This window comes from Lacerta agilis, chromosome 17, assembly GCF_009819535.1.
Source record: "Lacerta agilis isolate rLacAgi1 chromosome 17, rLacAgi1.pri, whole genome shotgun sequence".
Classification (NCBI taxonomy): Eukaryota; Metazoa; Chordata; class Lepidosauria; order Squamata; family Lacertidae; genus Lacerta; species Lacerta agilis.
This window is the reverse complement of record NC_046328.1, coordinates 36,118,598-36,132,419: the sequence shown is the minus strand read 5'-3', so window position 1 is coordinate 36,132,419 and position 13,822 is coordinate 36,118,598. Positions and strand designations below refer to the sequence as shown.

Genomic DNA, 13,822 nt, shown 5'->3' with positions numbered 1-13,822 from the left:
CTACTGAAGCATTGATCTGATCTCTGGACAGCAACAGAAGGAATGGCTTTTTCACATAATCTCTCTGTGCTGCTTTTAAAAAAGGGGAGAGGGCGATAATCCTTACTAATCGAGATAAAAGCAAATGCATTCTGCAGTTGAGGGGCAGTGAAGAGTATTGCATGCTCGTTCCATAATGAACAGTAGTTAGATCTGGATTCCCCAGGGTCCTCTGTCACCACTAACTAAAATGGAATTAAACAATGCCAGAGACCCAATGCCTCGTGCAAATTTGCTGCAATGCTAGTACTATTTTTTTATTCACATTGCTAATGTTATTTGGACACGGGTGGCGCTGTGGGTTAAACCACAGAGCCTAGGGCTTGCTGATCAGAAGGTCTGCGGTTCGAATCCCCATGACAGGGTGAGCTCCCGTTGCTCAGTCCCAGCTCCTGCCCACCTAGCAGTTCGAAAGCACGTCAAAGTGCAAGTAGATAAATAGCTACCGCACCAGCGGGAAGGTAAACGGCATTTCCGTGCGCTGCTCTGGTTCGCCAGAAGCGGCTTTGTCATGCTGGCCACATGACCTGGAAGCTGTATGCCGGCTCCCTCGGCCAGTAACGCGAGATGAGCACCGCAACCCCAGAGTCAGACACGACTGGACCTAATGGTCAGGGGTCCCTTTACCTTTACTTTTAATGTTATTTATTTTATTGCATTTCTATCTCACCTTTTTCTCCAAGGAGCTCAAGGTGGCATATGTGGTTTCTCCCCTCATTTGCTCCTCACAACAATCCTGTGACGGTACTGCTAAAAGAGCCAATGACTAACCTAAGGTCACGCAAGTGAGCTTCATGGCCGTGTTGGGATTTGAACCCTGTTCTCCCAGTTCCTCGTCCTGACTCTGGCTATGATGTGATGTCGCTTGTGTGTCACATTTGATGAGGCCTTCATGAGGCAGAGATTATATAAAGCTCTTTTGCCAGGATGCAAAAGCTAATTTTGATACAAGACAGTATTAGTGTTTCTGTTGCTATTTTTAATCATAATTGAATAATAATAATAATAATAATAATAATAATAATAATAATAATATGTGGTGTCACATCTGATGAGGTCATCCCACTGCACAGATTGAACAAGGCCGCATTGCCATGGCAACGGCGTAACTGCATCAGGTAGCATCCTCAGGGGCCCGGGGTGGCTCAGCCTGGCGTTGCTATGGCAACGTCAACTAGGCCTGCGCTCGTTGAGATGCCGTGGAGCTACGCCCACTCCTACGCAACGCATGGCTGCCTTCTTCAGAGCCTCGGCCGCCCACTTCCCTCCTGGCGCATGCGCAGTGCCGGTCCCCTTACCCGCGGTCCGTTATAAACAAGGCAGAGCTCCCCCCCCCCATCTCGCCCTGCCGCGGCTCTGACGCTCCACCCTCCCCTTTGCGTGCATTGGTTTGCCCCGGCGCCGTTTGGGCGGGTCCACGAGAGGAAGCGGGGGTTGTGCGTGTTTGTGGACGTGAAAAATCGGAGACGGGTCGGGGGAGGAGGCGTGGCAACCCCTCTGAGCTCGCGGGTGGTGCGGCCCGCAGTCGCGGCTGGAAGCGAGGCGGGCGAGACCAAGTGAAGAGCCCGGGGGGGTGATAATGATGAAGAGCGGTGTGGAGAAAGAAGCAAGAAAAAGAGGATTGCAGCCGTGAGGCAAAGCGAGGCGGCGAAAAAAATACTAATTTTTTAAATTGATAATAATACGGAATATTTTTATTTTTTTAAGAAAAAGAGGGTGAAGCGGTAAAATGGCGTCGGCCGGGCCTGAGCCTGGGGGGAGCAGCGGCGTTTCCTCAGGTGAGGGGCGAGGTTGTGACTCCCTTTTCTGTGGCGAGGGGGGAGGTGTTAAATCTCGCAGAGGAGGGTTGGTCCGGTGGAAAATTCCCTCTCTGTGGGGGGGCCTGGGTGGATATTTGGGGAGGGGGCTCTTAAAATGTGTTCCTCTGAGACCGCCGTGTGAGTAAGGGGGCTGCATGGGGGGGATAGAAAGATTGGGAAGGGGGGGGCTTTGCATCTTTATGTGGGGTAAATGAATCCCACACAGGTGTCTTGGCGGGGGCGGAAGCTGTTTTATTGAAGGGTCTCAGCTCCCCCAATTTACAGGAGGACAAGAAAGAAACTGACTCCCCCTGTGAGAGGTGGGCAGTTTAGGGTGGGGGAGGTGAATGAGGCCCCCCCACTCACTCACAGCGGGGTGTCAGTCTCTCTCCCCCCCGTATATTTGGGGGACCGAATCCCCTCACAATAGAAAATCTACAGCTTTCTTCTTTCCCCCCCCCCCAAGCACTCAGTGGGGAAGATTTGGAAGAGGGGCGCTGTATATGCTTCGTGGACTGCTTATGGGAAGGGGTTTGGGGTGTTTGTGAAAAGTGACTTCTGCCCCTCCTGGGGGGTGGGGCAAATGAGGGGGTAAAGAAGGGGCAAATGTATTGAGAAAGTTGGCGGGTCTTACGTTGCTTGCGAGGGAATATATAATTGGGGTGGGTTATGAGACTCTCTCCAAAGAGGGAGGGAGGAGGTGGTTGTGGGTTTTATTTGGGGGCCCCCTTCACGTTAGGGGTGAAAAGGGTGATGGGTTTGGGGAGGTGGAGCCTTTATTTGGGGAGCGATCAATGTGTGGGGTATGGAAGGGCCTTTTTCTTATTTCTCAGCAGGGGGAGTACTGTAGTTGGCCTTGAGTGTGGGGTGTATGGGAAGGCTCCAAAGAGTTGTGGGGGGGATGTATTCCACCACCCCTGTGCGGAATCCGTAAATTGAAAATAAACCTTCCTGCTTGTAAGTAGCACTGAAGGCAGAGTTCAACAACAATTTGTTTAAAAATGCAACCATATACTAAAATGGCAGATTTCAGAGAACAGGAGGTTTGGTGATAATGTCGCTGTTAAATAAAAATGAAATAGAAATGGAAGGTTAGAGGTGGCAGAGTCCCTAGGATTTCTGGGTGTTTGTTCCTTTTCAGTATAGGTTGATATAATGAATCAGTACTCATGAGAAGAGAAGACTCCCTGGAAAAGACCCTGATGTTGGGAAAGATGGAGGGCACAAGGAGAAGGGGACAACAGAGGATGAGATGGTTGGACAGTGTTCTCGAAGCGACTAGCATGAGTTTGGTCAGACTGCGGGAGGCAGTGGAGGATAGGGGTGCCTGGCATGCTCTGGTCCATGGGGTCACACAACAACAATGAATCAGACCCTTTTTGCTGAACAATGGGGAGGCAGTGAATCCCCCTCTTTGGGTGGGGCATCCTGGGGGTCGAGTTGCATGGATGAACGAAGTGCCTCCTTCAGTGTGGGGTTTTCTCCCTGTTGCCTGAGAAAGGGGCTGTCATTGTGGTCCTTGCTCTTCGAATAATTGTGGGTGATTGCTGGGTTTTGGAGAGGGATCCCCCAAACAGGGGGGCAGTGGGAGCCTGCCAGTGACACTGAGCATATGGTGAGAGAGTGGTTGCACCTCTTGGTATAAGGAGAGAGGATTCTGGGTATGAACATATTTATGTGTGGGATGTGGGGTTGCTTAAGGAAACAAGTCCCTGCTTTGGTGAGGGTGTTCATGAGCAGCCAGCCCCCTTTCCTGGAGGAAAGGAGCGGGGCCTTCCTTATGGCGGATGTGGAGACTGTGATATAACTTGTGCTGTATGCTGTTCACTGGGCAGTAGATGAGCGAATCCCAAGGAGGGGCCCTTGTGGAGAAGCAAGTGGTTGGTGGTTTGAGGTTGCGGGTTGAGTCCTCAAAGTTTCTTCTGTTTTCCTTTTCAGTTTAATAAGAGTGTTATGGGGTAGCACTGTCACACATTGGTAGGGCACCTTCTTTGAATGTAGAAGGTCCCATGTTTGATCCCTTTGGTCCCTGCTGGAAAGCCTGGAGATCTGCTGCCAGTTAGTGTAGACAGTACTGAACTAGACATACCCAAGCTTCTGACTGTCTGTCTTAAGGCAGCAACTTAGGTTCCTAGCGTTTGAGGGTGGGGAAGGTTAATGCGAGCAGGGGACACAGGGAGGTCCTTGGGGCAGTGACCCAGTCTATTCCCCCAAGGGAGCTTGTGTAGATGCTGGGCACTCTAAAGGAAGGAGCTGGCTGACTGGCTTGCGGTCCGAGCTCATGCATGTGTGTGTTTTTTCTGGAGTTGGAGGAATATTATTTGCAGTTGAGACCCTTTTGTGGGTGGTGGGAGGCAGACAAAAGCAGAATGGGAAGTGGTAGCGCTTGTTCTGTGGGAATGATTGGAGCAGGGTCCAGCCCACTTCCTGAATTAGGGTGAGGGGTTTTTGCTGTTGAATTGCCGGGGTCAGTGGGAGCATGTGCATAAGTCATCCTTTCCCTTGATGTCATTAAATGAAGGGTGTGTGTGATCTGTCTTTTCGGAAGAAGGGTGGTGTAGCTGATTGCCACAGAGTCGTGGACAGGGTTCAGAGGGTGGTGTAGCTGGACTCCCCTGGGTGGGAGTCCACTGGTTCCAAGGGAAGCTTCTTATCTTTCTTCTCCTATCAGAGAGCAGCAGGCTGCAGGGCTGAAGTGTACATCTTGGAGGGACATGGATGAGATCACAGAAAAGGGAGATTTCTTAACCTTTGAACTTCAACCACCTTGTTGGATTTCGGGAGATGGTATGTTTCCCTCTTTGTATTCCATGCTTTAGGAAGGAATGAGACCTTGAATCCCCCTGAGTGATTATAGGGTGTGGATTTAATTAACATTTATATTCGCAAGAATAAGATTTTTTTATTTTTAGACAACAGTATGACATATAGAAGGCAACAGTTTAAACCTGTATTGTAAAAACCTCTTAAGTCAGAAAGCCTTACCTTCTCAGTAGTGAAAATTTGAAACGGAGTATTATTGGATGCTTCCAAAACAGGACACTTTCAGACAGTAAAGAAGAAGTTCATTTTCTCTCTCTGTCCCCACCCCCTTTCAAATGCATCTTTCCCCCACCCCATAGCAGCTGATTTCATGGGAGCTGCTCTGAAGAGCTGGTTTGAAAAGTCTTGATTTTGTTACAATTTCCCTCTAGCTCATTCTCACACAACAACCAGTCTGGAGTCAAAGTTCTGAAGGGATGAGCAGATAATATGGTGGTAGGCCTTTGAAATGTACCACTTCAGGGCTACATCAGGCCTTCCAACACCACTCACAGCTCCTGGTGTGTTTCTTTGTTGGGTAAGATTTTTGGCAAGTGAGACTTTTCAAACAGGCCAGGGAAAGTTGTGCAGCCGCCATCTTTTATTTTTGTAGCACTGGTACCACAAAGTTATTGTTGCTGGTCTTCTATCAAGGGGGCTGATCAGCCCCTACACCTGTTGATTTTCAGCACTGCTTGGGGTCATCTTCTGAGCCCAACCCTCCTTGGTATGGCATACTAAGTAGAGCCTTTTTGGTGCTGGCTCCAGGACAGTGGAACATCCTGCCAAAAGACACTATCCTAGCTCACATTTTTGCAGGCAGCTGAAACTTGCCACTTTCTGATACGTTTCCTTTTTCATCATGCACTTTCTTCTGCTATTGTGCAAGTCTCATATTTTTAATTTCACCTTAATTTTGAATCTTCTTTCTCCCTCTCCTCCAGATGTGCTTTCAATCTCTGTTTGCTGCCTCGAGTATTTATTTATTTTTTTAGAAAGGCAGGATGAACATGCTAAAAATGAATCAGCTGTTCAGTTTTTGGTCCCTTGAGTACAACCCTCATGGTGTCCTTTTGGTATCCTGCCCACATAGAATCCAAGGGCTGTTTCTTTGCCTATCTCTGGCTTTATGGATAAAAGTTAAAATTTGTCTGGTCTGCCCTTCTCTCTTTATCCTGCCCACCTACCAGTAAAAGCCACTCTTTGGGGATTGTCTAGATCAGTGTTTTTCAACCACTGTTCCGCGGCACACTAGTGTGCCGTGAGATGTTGCCTGGTGTGCCGTGGGAAAAATTGAAAAATTCAAGAGAATTACTTTATATATAGTCAATATAGGCACAGAGTTAAATTTTTTAACATTTTCTAATGGTGGTGTGCCTCGTGATTTTTTTCATGAAACAAGTGTGCCTTTGCCCAAAAAAGGTTGAAAAACACTGGTCTAGATGTTGGGTGGAGGAGGGGGAGGATAGAGAACACCCACCAGGGCTGGACAGCCCTTTCCTTTCACTTTGAAATAGGTCATGTGCCAAAAATAACCAATTGCAATGCGTCTTTTTGTAGACTGCACTCTTAGTTCAGTAAATGATATAATTCAAGCTTTCTACAGCTCTGGACCACTGACCCCTCCACATGTTTACTTGGAAGTATGACCGGCGCAGTTTAAACTTCCTAGTGAGTTTGGTTTTTTTAAGGTGGCAGCTTCTAAGCTCTTTGCAGCCTTGGTTATGTTAAGATTTACACCTTCCATATGCAGTGGGATAATGTTATACCACCTTTTTATAGATGGGGGTGGGTGGGAAAATCTGACAAAATCCTACACCAAGGGTGCAACTCAGAAATGTGGTTTGCCTAAGCCTCTCTCTGTCCCCTTGTCCTCTGAGCTCCTAGCTCCAGCTTCCTGGCTCACAAAATGTTTTTACTAAAGCTGCAGTGTGGTATACACTTCAGCCGCTTTGAACTCTGTGGGGCTTAAGTTGCAAATAATCATGCTTCTGATCAGGCTGTGCATCTCCTTGGAAACCATCCTGTGAGGGTCATTAACTGCTGCTTCCATTTCATAGATGACTTGGTCAGGTGCTAAACAGCCCCCACCCCAAACTTTGTCCTTGCCTAAAGGCAAATTTTGAACGCATGCCTCTAAACTCTGCACAGCTCCCTTTGCATCTTAAGGGCCTTGTTTTGCTGGTGCTGTTTTGTCATTCAGGTGGGGAGGATTCCATCCCACCCCAAGCAAACAAGTCAACACAATGGAATGGTGCTTTTGCCTTTCTGAGTGCTCTTCAAACAAATCTGCCTAAATGGAGGCACTTATCTTCTGTGGGGAAACAAACCAAAGAGCCAGAGTGGGAAAGTACAGATGGGTTGTGGACTTTCCTCATCGAAAGCCGTCTTTCCAAATGCTTCCTCTTGACACAGTGAAAAAACGCAAAAGCAGAGGTGGGGAACACCTGTGTCCCTCCAGATGTGCTCAGATTCCCGTGTGCCCCTGCGGCCAGCATGGCTAGTGGTCTGGGAAGATGATGGGAGTTGGGAGTTTGACAACATCTGGAGAGCCGTAGATTTCCCCCAATTTTCGACTGAAGGATTTTGTCCGTCGTTGACACTATTTACACTGACTGGCAGCAGCTCTCCAGAGAATTATAGGCAGGGTGCCTTTCTTACCCATACCTAAGGATTGAACCTGGAACCTACATACACAATGGATGCTCTCCCACTGAGCTATGGTGCTTCTCCAGGCATTTTATTTTTCTCTTGACAGCTGTGATTCAGGTCATAAGGGGGCTGGAGATTTATTTATCATTTATTGTATATCCTTCCTTTTCGGGATCATGCTGTACAAGCCTGCTTAACAAAAACAGCTTAAAACAATGAAGCCGTACAATTCTCAAGATAACAAAAGTAACACAAAACAGCTCAACTTTTTTTTAAAGGGTCTACAGGGTCCTCTGCCAGCACGTCCAGATTAAAATGAATTGTAAATATATTTATATTAAATAAAAGTGATTTTTCAGAGAGTGCTTAGAAGGTGTAGAGACTGGAGGAGTGTGTGCATGTTTGTGTGTGTGTCCAACCACAGTTGTGAAGGTGCTGAACTACATAGTTGTGGAGCTGAGGCTTGAGGGAGGTACAGCAGGAATGGTATCATGCAAGTTATTAGAGATTGGATAGAGGTGTTGGAGTAGAAATTCGGGGTGCAGAGTGGCAACTTCCTTTCTGCATGTAGGCAGAACAGTGAGATTAATCTGTTTCAATGGTTTGATGGATTCTCTTCTCTGTCCCCTCCTTTTAATTTTTTTGCTCTTCTATATTTTTGTTGTCTTAATTTATTCTTCCCCTGTCACGATGTTGAAACATCTACCCAGACGTACTCGAGCTTCAGTTTTTCCCCTCTCCTAAAAATAATTTCACTGCTTTCTCTCTCTTTTCCTCCTCTTTCTCTGTATAGCTTTCAGCTTCCTTTGCTGTTCACTGATGCCTTCCCGAAGATGTATGGGTAAACCGAGGCACGAGCATGGGCTTCTCCCCCTCCTCTGATTACTAGCCGCTAAACAGACTTGGCTTTCTTAAGTTTCATGTGTGCATGTGTGGTGTGGAACCAAGCCTTTACTTAGGAGTGGTGAACCTTTGGCCCGCTGGACATTGTTGGACTCCAGCTCCCATCAGCCCTTGCAGGGATAGCCGAGTGATCAAGGGCAATAGGAATTGTAGTTCAGTAACATCTGAAGGGCCAAAGTTCCCCCCATTTGCCTACGGTTACTGGATTGATGGTGTTATTGCGTTATGTGAGAACTGCTCTCTTAACTGAACTGACCTCCTTCCACTCTCCAATTTTTAAAAGCCCTTACCTTATTCTCAGGTTAGAGCAGGTGGCCCTACAGCTCTGCACTGGAACCCTTTGTGGCAATACTATTAGGTGCTCAGAGCACAGAAGTTTATTGCACCAACCCTGAAAGACATTCTGATATTAACCTGTCCATTTTACATATGAGACTTCCCGGTATTGGTCGCCTAGAAGCTGCCATGGGTCTTACCTTTGCCTGCATTATTGTATCTTTCCCAGTATTACCTATCCCAAGGATTGGGAGCACTTGTGGGGCCCTGCAGATGTTGCTGGACTACAACTCCCCATCACCCTCTCTGACTACTGGTCATGCTGGCTGCTGGGAGTTGGAATCCCACAGCATTTGGAGGGCCGCATGCTCTCCCCCATCTGTGATCCAACAATAGCTTGCAGAGGCTCTCTGAAGTCTCTTAAATAAGTCTTCCACTGCTCCCTGGGGTTTCTTAGGGATTAAACCTGTGGACATCTGGTGGTAGAACATTCTCTCCCAGAACCATGAGTCATTCCTTTTGTACTAGTCATGGTAAAGAAATTCTCATTTTAACTCACATTTTGTTCACACCAGGGTTGGGAAACCAGTAGTCCTGCCAGATGATGTTCTGGAAGGTTTACAGAGAGCCCAGAGCAAATGACCTCTTCCAGATCCTTTCTCGCCAATGGCCACAGGGATCCCATCAATGATTTTCACCCACTCGTTGTACCTATACAGTATTTAATGTCTGCCTCAAGAGTCCTCTTTTGATGTCTGAACATTTGTGGCATTCATTCTATATTTGGAAGGGAGGGCGACATCTTTGTGGCCCTTTGGGCCAAATGCCCCCGGTGAGCAGAGCCAGAGGCAAGTGGGCAGAGCAAATTCCTACACACCCTCGCAGGCCCTTCTCTGCCTTCCATCAAGTCAAGTCAAGGGCACGTTCCAGCCAGGTAGGAAGCAGGGTTGGTGAGAGGATGTGGCCTGAAGAGAGGAGGTGTGGCCTGAGGAGAGGTCTAGTGGGTTGCATTTGGCCCCAAGGTCTGGGGTCCCCCACCCCTGTTCAAAATACAGTTCTTTCTTTTGGTGGGGGAGCGAAGGTGGTTTGTTGTGTTCTTTAAAGTTGCATCTGGCAATTCTACATTTCTTGATGCACAGACTTGGTGTGAAGTGCAAGATCAAGGGTGCCAATGTGGGTGACACATCTTCTCCAAATAGCTTTCGCAACCTCGCTGCATGTTTGTTTGAAGCAGCCCTCCTCCTCCTCCTCTGCTTGAGCAACACTCCTCCATGCCTTTAAGCACTAGAGCTCTAAGCCTGCTGGTATCGGCTGATGTTCATGCTTTTCATTTCTATCAAGCTTGCTGGATTATTACACAACTCGCCTTGCCATGGCAAGTGTCCTCCCAGCCTCTGGCAAGCATAAGCAGCTCTAGCTTTTCAACCTGGGAGCCAGAAGGTGGCCGGCTGTGTGTTGACCCTGCGGTTGTGCTGTGTTTCCAAAGGTGCTTGGAATGAGGCTGTGGCAAGAGTCACCTTTGGCCTCCAGTTTTAGTGCTAGAGAAGAGAGCAAAGAAGTTGCCTTCCTTGCACTGAATTTCAGAGATGGAGTACAAAGTTGGGGGTCAAGACTCCTTACCTGCCTTGAGGAAGGTGTTTCATTCTGGTCACCACAGTTTTCTTTTTTCGCTACCAAGGAAAGGGGGAATGTGTGCAACCTTGGCTGCAGGAGAGCCACTGTGGCTTGAAAGTTGAATAACTGACATGAGCAAGAAGCATAGAATCTCTGAGTTGGAAGGGTAATCTAATCCAGCCCCTTGCAGTGCAGGAATCTCAACTAAAGCATCCATGACAGCTAAAACCTCCAAGGCAGGAGAGTCTACCACCTCTTGTGGGAGTCTGTTCCACTGCTGAACAGCTCTTACTGTCAGAAAGTTCTTCCTGGTGTTTAGTCAGAATCTCCTTTCTTGTAACTTGAAGCCATTGGTTCTGATCCTACCCTCCAGAGCAGGAGAAAACAAGCTGGCTCCATATTTCATGGGACAGCCTTTAAGATATTTGAAGATGGCTACCATATCTCCTCTCAGTCTCCTCTTTTCCAGGCTAAACATACCCAACTATGTCAACTGTTCCTCATAAGGCTTGGTTTCCAGACTTATGGTCATCTTGGTTGCCATCCTCTGCACAAGTTGCAGGTTGTCAATGTCATCCTTAAATTGTAGTGCTCAGAATTGGACACAGTATTCCAGGTGTGGTCTGACCAAGGCAGAATAGAGTGGTACTAATACTTCCCTTGATCTGGACACTATACGTCTCTTGATGCAGCGTAGAATAGCATTAACATTTTTGGCTGCTGCATCACACTGTTGTATCATGTTAAGCTTGTGGTCCACCAAGACCTCTAGATCCTTTTCACATGTGCTGCTAGCAAGCCAGGTGTTCCCCATCCTATATTTGTGCATCTGGTTTTTCCTGCCTAAGTGCAGAACCTTATGTTTATCCCTGTTGAAATTAATTTTGTTTGTTTGGGTCCAGTTCTCCAATCTGTTAAGGTCATTTTGAATTTTGATTCAGTCTTCTGCAGCATTAGCTATCCCTCCCAGTTTGGTGTCATCTGGAAATTTGATGAGCACCCTCTCAATTCCTTCATCCAATTCATTTATAAAGATGTTAAACAACAACAGGCCCAAGACAGAACCCTGCGGCACCCCACTTGCCACTTCTTTCCAGGATGACAAGGAACCATTAATGAGTACTCAGTCAACCAGCTACAAATCCCCTTAGCAGGAGCTTCCTGCACTCAATCGGAAGCCGCGCCGGACGTTTGGCTTCCAAAAATTGGAACTCACTTCCAGTTTTCGATCTTTTGGGAGCCAAAACGTACAGGTCCCAAGGCGTTCGGCATCCAAGGTACGACTGTACTTAGTTCAACTCACATTTTATCAGCTTCCTCATGAGAATATCATGGGGGACTTTGTCAAAAGCCTTAATGAAATCAAGATACACTATGCCCACAGCATTTCTCCGTTCCACTCAGTTTGTAATTTCATCAAAAAGATAAATCAGATTGGTGTGGCATGACTTATTTTTGAAAAACCCATGCTGGGTCTTAGTAATCACAGCATCCTTTTCTAAATGCTCACAGACAGACTGTTGAATTATCTGTTCTAGGACCTTCCCTGGTATCAGTCAAGCTCACTGGGTTTTCCTCCCCCCCCCCTTTCGAAGATGGGGACAACATTTACCCACCTCCAGTCTGTAGGGACCTCAACTGTTCTCCAAGAATTCCCAAAGATAATAGACAAAGGTTCTGAAATTACATCCACAAGCTCCTTTAGTACGCTTGGATACAGCTTATCAGGCCCTGGAGATTTGAATTCATTTAAAGTAGCTAGGTGTTCCCTTACTACCTCTTTTCCTATCTTGGGCTGCAGCTCCCTCCTTACATAATTTGTTCTGTTATCACCAGGTTGGGCATCACTTTCCTTTTGGGTGAAGGCAGAGGCAAAGTAGGTGTTGAGTAGTTCTGCCTTTTCTTTGTCACCCAATAGTATTTTTGTGTTCCACACACAGAGGACCTACCACTTACTTGTTCTTTCTCTTACTTCGGACATAGCCGCAGAAACCTTTTTAAAAATTCTTTTTAACCTCCCTTGCAAGCCTGAGCTCACTCTGAGCTTTAGTCAGCCTGACTTTCCTCCTGCAACTGTTGACTACTCATGAATACTCCTCCTTTGCGATTTCCCCTTTCTTCAATTTCTTATACATGTGCTTCTTAACTGTCAGCTCATCTGTGAGCTCCTTAAGGAGCCTCACTGGTTTCCTTAGATGCCTCCCATTTTTCTTTCTTGTTGGTATTGTCTGCATTTGGGCCTTCAGTATTTCTCCTTTTAGAAACTCCCATCCTTCTTGGACTCCCTTCTCATTGAGTATTTCTGATCACAGGATCACACCCAGTAACTCCTTCAGCTTTTTGAAATTGGCCTCCTTAAAGTCCAGAGTGCGTGTCCGACTACACTTGGTTTCCCCTTGCCTGTGTATCCTGAAACCCAGGAGAACATGATCACTTCCTCCCAAGTTTCCGAGCACTTCCACGTCATCAATCAGTTCCTACCTATTGAGGAGGACTAGGTCCAAGATAGATGGTCCCCTTGTTGGTTCTTCCACCTTCTGGGAAATGAAATTGGAGGAATTTGTCAGACCTTGCACTCTGGCAGAGTTTGATTCCCAACAGATATTGGGGAAGCTGAAGTCCCCCATGATTACTATTTCTCTCCTTTGAATGTATGGTAATCTGCATAGTAGGTTAGTTTCTATTTAAACCATTTCAGTTACGGTAATATTTGTGTGCTCCAGGCCTTTCCTTTTGGGGGAAGACATGATTGGGAAGGGAAGGCTGAGCTCCATTGCTGCTCTGGGTTTGAAAGGGTGGGAGCCTGCCTTCCACTTCCATCTTCCTCCATGTGGAGGCCCAGCTGTTAAGCATTTCTAGTGAGATGACTGCCTTTATATTTATCATTAAACATTTGTATGCCACTCTTCCAAATGCACCAAAGCGGTCAACAAGTTTGGGCCAGGGGAGGGGATTGTGAAACCAAATAATAATAATAATAATAATAATAATAATAATAATAATAATAATAATAATTCTCTTCCTCCTCCTACTCCTCCTCCTCCCTGAAACCCCCAGTAAAAATGACATTTTTCAAACCTCCATAGAGCCACTGTCATAAAGGCCCTGCTGCGAACCGCAACAATCCTTAGTTACGGCAAGGGTGCCATAGGAAAAAGTGTTGGTTGATTGGACTGCCCTTCCATTCTGCTTTGTGAATATTAGTCACACAACTGAGATGTGGTGACTGTTGCTTGCCCAAATAGAAAATAATTTGGGTTTTTTAAAAGCCTTCTCCACCCCACTGCCTTTTGTATACATTTCTGGGCCTCTTACTGTTATTTTTCATGGTTTAAGTTCTCCTGAAATAGCCTCCTACTGAGTAGCCTCCTGCAGAGTAGCCGGTTTTTTTGGGCAACCAAGTCTTTTTCTTAGGATGCCTCCTTCACAAATAATCATTCCCTCCTCATAAATCCTTTACTGGACCTGTTTATTGTATGATTCTTGTTAAGCAAAGAGGATATTACTGCACTGTATGAGAATGGAGTAGTCCAAGTTGACAATATGACTAATAATTTGTCATGTAAATCCTTCCTACTCTTATGTTTCTGTGATTCTAAGGCTTTGTAAAAGTTGCTGCCATTTTCCTTGTCCACTAGGGGGTGCCTTTTTATTTTTTGTGTGAAATTTCCTTAATTTTTTTTTTTAACTCCCTGTACACCCTAAACTAATGTCACCCAGCAGTTTCAGACAAGGAC

General features: G+C 46.5%; 1 protein-coding gene across 8 annotated transcripts in view; it reads left to right on the top strand.

The window, feature by feature from the left end:
- The first annotated feature begins 1,721 nt into the window (after nt 1-1,721).
- Nucleotides 1,722-13,822, top strand: part of PIP5K1A (phosphatidylinositol-4-phosphate 5-kinase type 1 alpha) — a 42,081-nt gene continuing 29,980 nt past the window's right edge. For 5 of the 8 annotated variants that reach the window (XM_033135829.1, XM_033135827.1, XM_033135822.1 and 2 more), the window contains exons 1-2: nt 4,538-4,625; nt 8,086-8,133. In XM_033135829.1, coding sequence (XP_032991720.1) covers nt 4,553-4,625; nt 8,086-8,133 — 121 coding nt within the window. In that variant the 5' untranslated portion in view covers nt 4,538-4,552. Of the gene's footprint in view, nt 1,818-4,537; nt 4,626-8,085; nt 8,134-13,822 lie in introns of those variants that run through there. The other 3 variants (XM_033135826.1, XM_033135823.1, XM_033135828.1) reach the window with 3 other exon arrangements.